The sequence below is a fragment of the Dermacentor silvarum genome, chromosome 3, assembly GCF_013339745.2.
Source record: "Dermacentor silvarum isolate Dsil-2018 chromosome 3, BIME_Dsil_1.4, whole genome shotgun sequence".
Classification (NCBI taxonomy): Eukaryota; Metazoa; Arthropoda; class Arachnida; order Ixodida; family Ixodidae; genus Dermacentor; species Dermacentor silvarum.
The window spans coordinates 182,510,642-182,523,089 of NC_051156.1; the positions used below are offsets into that span (position 1 = coordinate 182,510,642).

Sequence of the window (12,448 nt, forward strand, 5' to 3'; positions counted from 1 at the left end):
ATCCATCCTACGCATTACATGGCCTGCCCAGCTCCATTTATGAATGTTTATCTTCGAAGTTCAAATACATTTTAAAGCGAATCCTTGAAATCGAACCCGAACATTTTAAAGCGAACCTTTCAGGCAAACCCTCCCAGACTTTGGTGACCGTAGGTGCCGCTGTTACCCCCCCCCCCCCCCCCCCCCTTTAGAAAACGTCGCGGCTATCAAGGTTAGAATGGTCGTGAAATGTCAAGTCTGCATCCGAATATAACTAGCAGAATGCCAAGGCTTGGTCACCCAGTTATGCGAGCTCCTTAACTTATGCCGATCAAGTGTGTCGTGTTATTGTATTCGCCTGGCACAAAGCCTCAAATGACATCTGTGGCGCCATTGTTACTAGATCCAAATAACCTTGATTAGCGCTGATTGCTGATGTGATGCCGTGTGAGTGAACTTATTAGTGAAAATCAACAACTAAGGCTTTAACACCATACGAAAGTGGTTTGTAATGCCTACGATCAACCAGCCGTAAAATAGACTGCTAGCTTAGTGGTAAACTTTCAACAGGTGACGGATTACCAGGTTACCGGAGCCGTGGACAGATGCAGCAGCGAAGCGGGTAGCTACATCTTGTGACGTTTTGTCCATCTACAATGCGTATGGAAAATTCTTGAGTCCCGTGAGCGAAGGGAAAGTATAAAAGGTCTGCACGTTAACGATTATGTCGTTACCAACGCTTTACAAGGTCAGTTAAGTCAAATATGTTAGGGCACTGCGGTGTTATATTTGCGTGCTCTCTGGAAGCTCTGCGCCATAAGATGTCACTGCCAGCGTTGTTGCTGTCTTGCTATTTGAGGATCGAGCTGGTTGCCTAAGGACAAAAACGTACCGGAGCAAACATTCGGAACTAGATGAGGTATGTGTATGCTGCAGCAAAAATCCGGAGACCACTCAGCGCATCCTAATGGAATTCAAAAGGATTCACCCAGGGAGACCCGCAGTTCACGTACACTTTCCAGAAGCGCTTGCATTTAAAGTGGACGGAAGCATCAACCGATCAGCAGTCGAGATATAAAGGCGTTTAGATCTGTATTGGTGGAAAAAAAATGTGGTTGATCCCTCTTATATAGGAATCGGTATAGAACACGAAAGTGAAACGTGTCTTCACAGAAGTAGTGTAATGTTTATTGCACATTGATATATAATGTCTATTGGTGTTTTGTGGCTAAAGCGCCCTTAGGCGTTGATGCACCCACGCTGACGCCTGGTGGCACGTCTCCTCCATCACGACTACCAACGTCGATGACCATGAGCAACCGTCGTGCATATGGAAGCTGCACTACGCTGCACACGCTAGCACAACGCGAAAGACGAAGCACGTAACTGACACACTAATACAACGCGCAAGACAAAGCACGTAACTGAATCGTCACCGAGTCAAATCAGCGCGTACAGCGCGTCGTAATTGCAGCCTCCGCGATCAACTTCAGAAACATTTTCAGAGCTAATTGCGGAGGCCACGCTCCGCTGTGCTGAGTACGGTGAACGCCACCTAGGTGGCGTTGGTAGTGCTTCTTGATGCCAGCGTCCCTTCGAATGCTGGCATCGAGGCGTCGTAGTGCTGAGACCACCGAAGCGTTCACTGTCGGTGCGCGTTAGTGTCATAATGCAGTACTTCTCTTTTCTGCTCGTAGGCGGCGGCACCGCCCCGAGCAAGAGCGCGGGTACACGGAGGAGTGTTAGATATATAAGGCGCGTCTGTGTAGCTCTCTGCAGATGCGTTTGTGGCGCAATGGGTTAAACGCTCGGCGATCTATCGTCGCGGACCGAGAGGTCGTGGGTTCGATTTCCAAATTTTGCATGTTTGTGGAACTTTTTCTTCTGGTTTCTTTCTTTGTATTATGTTCGTGTATGTTCGTGTGACGTATTTCCGTGACGGAAATACGTCAGTGAAGTCTTGGTGGACCCCGGCATAAAACACTTTCGTGTTAAAAAAGTCGCAGTTTCACCCGAAAGGCGAAGCATCAATTGCGACAGCAAATGAGTAGAGAGCTACACGGAGTAAGGATAGTAGTTTTATCAGCTGTATAAACTTGGACATGCAGCAGCACCAGCAACGCGCAGAGCTGTTGTCGACGCCGTCGGCGTTTTGCCCGCGTTCGCACCGAACGTGCGCGGCGTTTTTATATAAATACACATTTGGTGCCGCAGCTAAACGTCGCCTCCCCTCCCTTCCCCCACGGCATTTCGCGCCACGGAAGAAGTCGCGTTTGCTCTCTATATATGGTGATTGTAACGGAGGAAAGAGACGCAGCCCTTCTGGGAGCACGGCGCAGAACGCGCGTTTGTTCTCCGACGTGCGTTCGCTCCCTGTGAAAGCGCGCGTCCCTCGCGCCCTTTCACTCGCACATACAGCGTCCGGATCGCGGCGACGATTTCATCGCCGTTGACGTCATACGGAACCTCATGGCGACGGCGACAGCATAAATCCGCTTTGGAGTGTCCATATAATTGCTATCGCAATAAAAAGCGGGTAAGATATTGATATTGATTGAGTGGCCAGTTCCCCTTGCGCCCGGTTGCAAGACACGCATTTGGCGCCACCGCACAGCGTCGCCCCGCCTCCCTCCCTCATATATCCCCACGGCCTTTCGCGCGACGGCAGTCGCGTCTGCTTTCCGCCGTGCGTTCGCTCTTCGTGATAGCGCGCGTCCCCCGCGCGCTTTCACTAGCGCATACGGCGCGCGGCGACGATTTTATCGCACTTGGACTTTATACGGAACCTCACGGCGACGGCAGAAATCCGGTTGAAGTGTCCATATAATTGCTATCGCAATAAAATGCTAGAATGAAAAACATGTATAGCTTACCTGATTAAATCCAGCAGTCTAGGTGACTATTTGTCACCGCCCCGTTTCAAAGGGTATGCCGATAAATCATCATCATCAGTCATACACCTCTGGTTACCCGGTGTTCCGCAAACATTAATACGTTTACGGACAAACTAAAACTCTCTAATGTTGCAAAAGTTATTGAGCTAAGAAGTTGAGCAAATATTGCGGTCTTGTCCGTGAAAACTTTACGAATAAGCTCGGTGGTCAGTCGCCTTTCTTACCTCGCTCCAACAAAAGATCCTGCGTTCCAACTTCCCACATCATATCGCTCTGGTTTGTTTTAATGTGCCTGCCACTGCTAACATTTCCATGAATCGAGTTTGGCAGAAATATTATTTTCCTCATCGTATGGCAGCGCCCTAATTGCTGCACCTGTACACATCAAATGAGCAAACTCTTCTACGGGCCGCATGTTTTGTAGCACTGCTTTACACTTTCTTCTGAGCTACACTTTTTCTCCTTTCATCACGTGAAATGGACGTCTTCAGGCTCCACAGAAGAACTTCAAGTAACGTACCACGGTGTATGCCAAGTGATGATATTTTATTTTTCAGTTACCAAAAAGATGGAGTGAACTTTCCAACCATTCACATGCATGCTCCAATTTCACGCAAAACAACCTGACACACTAGGAACAAAACATTCTCTCGTCTTTCACGAAAAAAATAAAATACGCTTGCAATATTGACCAGCAAGTTGAACACCTAAACGTTGTATAGGCAGGAGGAATGAGTTGACTCTTTGCAGCATGCAGACAGACTGAGAGGATTGAACACATGATCCATTTGGCCACCGTTACATCCATTCAGAGACTTCACGAGTCCTTGGCTTCCATCGCCTTCAAAATGCCCCTGTAAAGAGAGAGAGAGAAAAAAGAAATTACAGGTTATCATAACACAGCTTAAATGTGTCCGAGATGTTCCCAAATAGGTCCTTTTCATATATAAAAAAAATGCTAATTGATGACTACCATTTCTTGAAGAGATGCAATTTTTCGAACTCCGATGCCTGTTATTTCAGAATATTTTAGCGCAGTGCTACCGTTCTACCGCTGGCGTTACCGATACCGCCTCCCTTTAACTGCGCATGCGCAGTCTGCGGCAGGCGCAACGGTAGCGCTATGCTAAAATATGTACAGAGTTTACAATCGGTTTCAAGAGGTCCGTCCCCGAAATATGCCACGAATATATATAACGGTCGTGCTTCAGTAGTTTTATTTAGCAGTCTGTTCGGGAAGACAATTGGAACGTTAAGGGAATCGGTGAAACTCTTATCAATTTAGATTCGAAAATGGCGACATTGCCGTAAATTAATGAATGGAAACTAATTAGCAGAAACTTGAAAGCTGGCTAACTGAGCTCGTCGCACAATAAATGTTTGCTTATACCAAAAAAGTTCGAAAACAAACAATAAAACTCGATTATGCACCTACAGGGACTTTAAAGAAGAATGTCACGTGAAGCTGTATTAGTAAATTACGCTCCTGTAGAAGAAAAAGTGTAATTTCTACCGCGAGATAGGAGACAAAAAAAAAAAAAAAAGGAAAGCGGTGAGGAAAGACGGGTGCCGATCTGCTCGAGTATGGTGTATTCTTGCCGAAAAAAAAAAAAAAAACGGCAAAACCGACAACTGCTAGCTTTGCGCACTCATGCTGTGCGCAGCATTTTGCTGTTTGGAGCGTAAATAATATTATTGCAGACTTTTCATGTACTTAAAACACACTTTAAAAATCTCGACTGGCGTCTTACTCAATGTTTGCATTGAACACACGGTATAAATCATACAATCAATGTACCTATAAATGATTATATAACGCGCTGAAAGTAGCTAAGCAAAACAAGAGAACAGACCGATTTCACCACGAGTTCCACTGCGCCATCGCTGCTGCAAAGCATGCAGGAAGTGATAGTACTTCGCCGACTTGAGGCCAACTTTAGTAAGATACATGTTGTGTTTGTACCACGGTAAGCTCGCTTAGCCCCCGAGATCAAAAGAGGCAGCAGATCAGTGAGAATAAACTGGTTCTCTAATATAAAGTGGGGTTGAGCGGGTGCCGCCCCTAAACTTCACCCTAAAATTATCAGGACAATTTCACAGTGACACTAGCTGTCTTTGACATTCCCTTCAATAACGCCTTGAACTACAGTAGAGTGGGAAAGCGGCGAGGACTAATAAAGATTGTTATCGTGTCCGGTATTCCGGTAAACACAAGCGGACTGGGTGTTTTACGGTTTACCTGATGAGCGGAGACACAAACTTAAACGGCCTGCACGGTACAGCCACCTAGTTGTACAGGGCTCAACCAAACACCGCTAATTTGCGGTAACCAAGTGTATTTTACTTTGCTGCTGGTGTAAATTTTCGACACCGACTCGATTACGCCACTGCCGAAAATTTACACCAGCAGCGAAGTCGAATACACTTGGTTACTGCAATATTATAGTTCTGTGTTTGTCTGCATGAATGAGCTCTGCGATACCAGGCACCTGGACACCGTGGAGGCCGTATCCCGTTTGCGACTCCGCTCGTCCGGTAAAACGCACAGCCTGCTAGCGTTTACCCGATTACCGGACACGCTAAAATCTCTAAACCGTGGCGCCGGCAGAGCCCCTGCGCATGTGCTTTGAACGATGTGAAATCGGTCATGTACCTTTCCAGGAAACACATTGGAAACACATTGTTAACGTCTTTGTGCGCGTTATCACTACAGAATATATATATATATATATATATATATATATATATATAGAGAGAGAGAGAGAGAGAGAGAGAGAGAAAGACTGGCTGCAAGTTGCCACGTATCCACAGTGCACGCACCGGGCCTCGTCGATCTGCGCCTGCAGCCTGTCGCGGATGGAGGCACTGGCGGCGCCCTTCTTGCGTTCCTCGAGGTCGTCGATGGCATTCTGGTATCCGGGCACGTTGTTGAAGAGCAGCACGTGCTTGCCCGCCGCCACCGCCATGTACCGGCCGTTGGGGGAGAACTGCAGGGCCACGATGGGGTCTGCGATATCGAGACAATTTTCAACTTGAGATAGTGACCACCACATGCTGAAACGTTCAATTGAGTGCACGCATGCGCAGTCCGAAAATGCCGCGTGTTTTCACTAAGGTGGCAATTTGAACATTCGCACTTCGAATTCTTCCTTACTAATAGGGAGTCTTAGTATATACCGCCGATGTTTACAGTTTACGGAATACCGGAGAAACAGACGTGCGCAGCCGCGATAATGCCGCCATCTTGTGACGCTGACGTCAATTATAGAGAAATATACAATTGTAAGGAACATGAACTACCACCTACACATATGCCGGTGCGAAGGCATCGGCAGCAACAATCGGTAGTGTCGTACATGGAATTCCTTAAATTCCTTCTTCCCGTAGAGTGACGCAACAGAATAACGCTTCTAATGCGTTTTGGTTGAAGAAAACATAACATGGCGCTACCGGTGCTCCTGCTGCTGCTGTTGCCGTCTCCAGTATTTCAGTATTCCGTAAAATGTAACACGTTTACGGAAAGCTCTACATTAGCTTAACCATACCTGCAAAAAACGTATTACAGCTAGTTTACAGTTTAAGAGTGTCCGTAAACGTCTCCGATGCTCCGTAAACGCATTTGCAGTTTAGAATTTTTTCTTGCAAGTTAGCAAGTTTTCAGCGTGTCAACAAACAGTATACAGAATACCGGATACTGGAGATGTCGACGGCGGATGATGACGACGATGGCTGTTTGTATTGTTGTCATCCTCATCGAAACGGGGGAAAGAGGGGAGGAGGAGAGGCTATAAATAGTCACCTAGCCTACTTGAGATAATCAGGTCTTACCACATCTATTGCAGTCTAACATTTCTCCTATCTCCTTTATCTTATTTTCTTCATTAAGACCTCTACCTCTATATCGTGCAGTTACCTATTCCTGTATCGAACCCGGCTCTATCGATCTTGGCACTTTATTTTTTCCACCAGTACACAAAATTTCTCGCTTATCTTGTGGGGAGCACACGCTGCCACCTTCTCCCGCGGGCGCTCGCCCGTCGCTTGCGCACAGAGCACACGCGGCGGTAGCCGGGCGGACATCTCGTGCGCGCACAGCGCGCGCAGCGGGAGCCGGGCGGACACGGGACACCATACACGGGACTACTTCTAGTTCACTGTAACGGGACAAATGCACTTTGCCCTCTCCCGGTTCTCGCTCGCCTCTCGCGACGCGCGTGCCCACGCGGGAAGAGGAAAAGTATCCGGCGGGCGAGGAGGACATTCCCCTCGCGGAAAGGTAAAAAGGTATAACAGAGCGCGACCGAGAGACCACCGGCCTCTCTGACCTCGCTTGACCTACCTGCCCATACGGATTTACCCGCTGAAACCCGTGAGTGACCTCGTTTGCGTGACTACTACACGCGACGAGGCAAGCCTATTTTATTACTTATTATACAGAGCGGACTTCCTTCTGCAAGTGTGTTTTATTGCCCACAGCAATAAACGTTGTTGAGTTGGCTCGCTTGTTGCCTTATTCGCCCGAACCCTACGTAGCTGCGATCATACGCGCTACGGGTTGGGGAAGACCCCCCCCCAATCTTGACCACCGACCAGTTAATGCTTCCATCTGCTTTGAATCCCAGCGCGCTTCTGAAAAGTGGCGAACGTTCCATTACGATACACTGAGTCGACTCAGGACATTTACTGCAGCAGGAACTTGCCTGAAACGGGAACAATATCGATAGCGCCATCTTGTGACGAATTCTTCAACTACAACGCGCTAGAAACGTTTTTCGGTTGGGTCATCGCTCTCGCAGAAGGAGCAATAAGTAAACTCACTATACGAAAATGGATGTTGCTATCAACGCGTTTGCACCATAAAGTGGCAAGGACAATATCCGTTGCAGTTATAGTTCTGTGTCCTCTAGTTGACGTCACAGCTACAAGATGGCGTCGTGATGCTGCGCATGTTAAAGCCAGCGGTACACAACATTTAATGAGACTCTTCTGTCAAAGGTTTATCGGTAGGAACGCTCGCCCCTTAAAGAAATGCGTCCCTCGAGTGAGCGAACTTCTCACGCTTTATAAGGTGTAACCATATGTCACGGCGCTTGCGGCCGTTCTTTCCGTTCGGTATTGCAAAAAGTCCCGGACTCCCGACGGTTGTAGCACCCGAAAGCTTACCCCCGGACATTTCTTTTTGCTTCACCTAAGCGCCTGCTCTGTCGGGCCTTGACCATGCATTTATGGCGGGAATCGATCACGTGACGGCGACTGGCGAATAGGCGGCGCGGCGGCTAAGAGAAACGAGTTGCGTTACTTTCCGAAATTCGCACGTCTGCGGTGTTCCGGTACTCCGTGATCTGCAACGTTTACGGATTGCCTGTAAGCTCCCGACTCTTGTGAAAACACGACACGGATTGCTTGTGAAGCCCGTAAAAACAGTACGGAGAGCGCAAGAAAAACACCCACTGGCTACGCGTCCACCGTATAATACAGATGATCCGTATAGGTATCCGTTAACGCTTACGTTTACAGCAGACATGAAACTTGGGGAAAAGAATGTGAAGTTCACATGAAATCCTCACGAGGTTCGCAAAAATTGTACGGGATATGCGTGGACGGCACATAGACAGAGACAACCAACGGCTCAATGTTGACGCTGCGCATGCAACCGTAACAGCGGATGGCCCATCGTGCACTCCAACTAAAACCCTATTGCCATTAAATAAAAAATAAACTGTCTTTACAGCTACCGGTACCAGTTATACAGGCAGTAACATCGATTTTACATTAGATGTGAATGAAAGTATGCAACAAAAGGGCACCGGCGGTCTATCCCGACGCTGTTTGCAATAAGCAGTGTACACAAACTGCATAACTAATTCAATTAGTCAAGTTAACTGCAAGCTAGGGGGCACAAAAACATATCTGCGCGGAGCGCACAACTTGACATACGCGGCCATGTTGTTGCTATGCGTCTGTTGCTACCATTCCAAAGCGCTCGACATGTGCACGCTGGCTTAGAGGATATGTGGCGCTGCGCTGCAGAGCTCGAGCTTCGACCCCGGCTATGACTGCAGCCACGGTGCTAAAAAAAAAAAAAAAAAAAAAAACCCGCTCGAGAGCCCAGATTTAGAGGTGGACGTCTAAGAACCCCAGGTGGCCACTAGCGGCGTGCCTCATAATCAGATCGTGGTTTTGGCACGTAAAGGCCCAGATAGTTTTTTTCTGCTTACTCGAATGTGTAAGTAGAGTTGCTGCTACCTTTGCCGAGAAAAAAAAAAAAAAAAAGCCTGCACTGATACGCCAGCACGAATTTTACATGGTTACAATATTTTGAAGGATCTTTATTTATTGATGTAATATTTGGAGCAGTTATAGAATATTTGCGCTGTCGTTGGACCCGATTTATTCGTAAGGCCAGCAACCACCATTTTTTTTTTTTTTGGCGGCGTTCCAAAGCGGAGCTTACATACTGACCTTGGTTCTAGTAACGGTGGCTGTGATGGAATGGGCTGAAAGACACGCACACGTGTGCGGATTTAAGGGAGAACCGGAAAACCGGCAACCGAGGTCCCGGTAGGGGGTCGAACCAGCAGCCGGCACCGTTGAGGAAAAAAAGCGGCCGTGCCGGTGGAAAGCCGGCCAAGTGGCACCAATATGCGTGTAACCCGCAGCCTCTGCTTTGGCCCCAATGCACGCAACTAGCAAGACAAATAGCAACCGCCGGACGGCAGCGCCAATGGGCGATGCGGAAGCGCACAAAACATGACGCGCATAGTGAGACTTACACGGGACAAATAATAACATTAAAAGAAAAAAAAAAAACTCTAGTTAGTCGTGGTATAACTACGCCATGTAAAGGTGCATCGATCAAAAGTACGCGTCTTGCCTGCGGACGACTCTGCGATGTTATCGTGCGGATTTTTTTTTTTTTTTTTTTTGTTTTCGGACGGTATGCGCGTATAACGCACTCCGCGAGAACAGCGGAGAGACCAATAAAAGTAAATTAAGAATAAATCACTGCGCACGTCACGAGGATTTCTTTAGGACGCATTAGCGAGCTCGGAAATTGACGAACGGTGACAGCTCGTGTGCAAATATGAAGAGCGATTGGCTTCGGAGTTTACTGAAATGCGAAGTGATGGAATGCGATGAGTAATTACGACGGAGATGCGTACTGCCCACGATCTACGTCAGCAAACGTTCCTTTTGCCAGTCAGCAATGCGTATAATGTATGCAACTAATTCACCTTGAACTATACGATCTATACGGTAAGGACAGCGGAAAACGACCGTCATGCGCCAAGCGGAGAAACGCAGTCCTATACTTGAAGGGGCATCAGAGCGGAACTATGAGTTGGGTTCAACTATAGTAAATTACGCTTCTGCAATAGTAAAACAGCGGCTCTTGCCTTTAGCTTGGTAATTAAGCCAGAAAAGACAAAAATAAAAGAGAGAGAAAGAGAGAGACTGTTTCCAATAAAGAGCTTCTATCTCTAAAGGACGGGTGGCAAAGCAGTCATTTTGCGCCAACTCACAGTGGCGTTAATATTGACGTTACGTTGAGTTGTTACATTAGACAGCACTAGGTTTTCTCGTGTTATCTGCCATTCAGCATTTGCATCGCTCCTTATAGACTGCTCCTTATAGACTACGCATGCAGAATAAGACAACCGCTGTTATGGAGATAGCCTAACTGGAATTCACGCAATAATGGCAGCTTGGATTGGACACTAAAGGGACACAAACAAACGCAACACTAGAAAAATTAAGACTCGTAAATTATTATTTTTTTCTTCAAAATTTCATTCTCTAAGTTCTATAGGATAACGGTTTCACACATACACACACACGCAGGTCTGCCATATTAACTAACTATATATAATAGTATGTTACGTGTCAGCAAAAAGTAGCACCTTCTTAGTATAAGTGAAGGTAGTAAAAGTGCGCGATACAAACATGGACGAGCAGGGCGGGAATCGAACCAGCGACCTCGTGCTCAGCCGCAGAACGCCACAGTCCCTGAGCCATCACCGCGGCGGGTGTAACACAAGTTGCTTTAAAATTAATTAAAGTCTGGGGCTTTACGTCCCAGAACTCTGATTACGAGGCACGCCGTAGTGGGGGAGTACGAATATTTATTTCGACCGCATGGGGCTTCTTTAACGTGCACCCAATGCACGGTAAACGGGCGTTAATGCACTTCGCCCCCAACGAAATGCGGTTTTTCCGTTTTCACATTGCGACCGCCGACTGATTTGCCACCGCAGGAGATATATAGTTTAAATCTATATAGTTTAACCCTGTAGTAATGCCCAAACACCGTTCCACATCAAGGAAAATTAGAAGAACTTGTTAACCTTTATTTATGATCACGCGGAGTACACTTGTAAAAATTAAAAAGAACAAGCAAATGAATTGCTACTTGAGTTTAGACTTAATCAGTATGATAATTAATTAGTCATTGGTTTGCTGAACTATCCACGACTGAAAACTCGCTCTGGAAGCATATCGGAAACGCTACTACAGGCTATATGCGTTAAGTTTCCTGCGATTAAATTAAAATTTTTAGACAGCAAACTCAGCGTAGCGTTTACATTGTACGATACGTCGAGAACTACAGAGTTGAAAAAATAATGAAAGACGTTTAAGAACAATTGAAACATAAAAAAATATTGCGAGCAAGTCATCATCGTCACAATCATCACTCGATGACTTTTCGCTAAAGATGAAGCAGTGTTTTAGGCCGCAACCTGGCGACATTGCCCTCCATGAAAGTTACCAACATCGATGCTCAGTTCATGAATATCCATCACGGGCAAAACGCGGCTGAACAAACATCTCGGCACGCACGTATACAGTCGCGTTTAATATGAGCTGCAACGCGGCGCGGCGTGGTCGAAAGGGCTCCAAGACACAAGGTGGCGCCGAGATACGAGAAATTGGAAGAATGTAACACCTTTTTAATTATTATTTACTCAGACAACTAATTTATTAAACCAATTTTTCGTATGTCCGCGCTACCGCCGAGCAGTCTCGGAGCCCCTTAAGCACCGTGTTGCAGCTCACGTTGAACGCGACTGTGCGTTCGAACGAAACGGAGGTTCAACGACTCCGCGCCGCTTCCCGCCGATCAACGACCGACGTGCCAAGTCTCACGTGCATGGTTCGCGCGTATAGTGAGCGACTATCTGCGAGTTGTAGTAGAGTGGCTTCGCGGAAATGGGGGTGACCAGCCTCCCGCGCCAAGGCAGCCCGAGAGTTTCCGCGATGATCGAGCCGGTCGAGAACGGGAGGAGTGTCGAACTTGGTTGGGGGAACCCCCATACAGGCCTGACCTTGAGAACAGTCGTGCCAGTTCATGGGCCGCGTTTTTATAAGAGCGGGCCCGCTCTTTGGCTGTGTCCTGCAGCTAACGTTAGCCAAGGTGTTAGAAAAAGAAGGAAGATCACAAAAACACAGTGCAAGATACAAGTTCAAGGACATATGGTATTTGGTCGTCAGACGACCGAACACCGTAGGTTTTAAAATCGTATCTTGTACCGTGTGTTTTAAAACTTCTTTTCTTTTTCTTTTTTCTTGAAGAGCTT

The 12,448-nt window shown here is 47.1% G+C and overlaps 1 protein-coding gene across 1 annotated transcript in view; it reads right to left on the reverse strand.

Annotated features, from left to right (window-relative positions):
- Positions 1 to 3,402: 3,402 nt before the first annotated feature.
- Positions 3,403 to 12,448, reverse strand: part of LOC119446217 (transducin beta-like protein 2) — a 353,551-nt gene continuing 344,505 nt past the window's right edge. Inside the window, exons 9-10 of the mRNA XM_037710581.2 lie at positions 5,694 to 5,880; positions 3,403 to 3,727 (exon numbers count right to left, since the gene is read on the reverse strand). Coding sequence (XP_037566509.1) covers positions 3,691 to 3,727; positions 5,694 to 5,880 — 224 coding nt within the window. The 3' untranslated portion in view covers positions 3,403 to 3,690. The remainder of the gene's footprint in view (positions 3,728 to 5,693; positions 5,881 to 12,448) is intronic.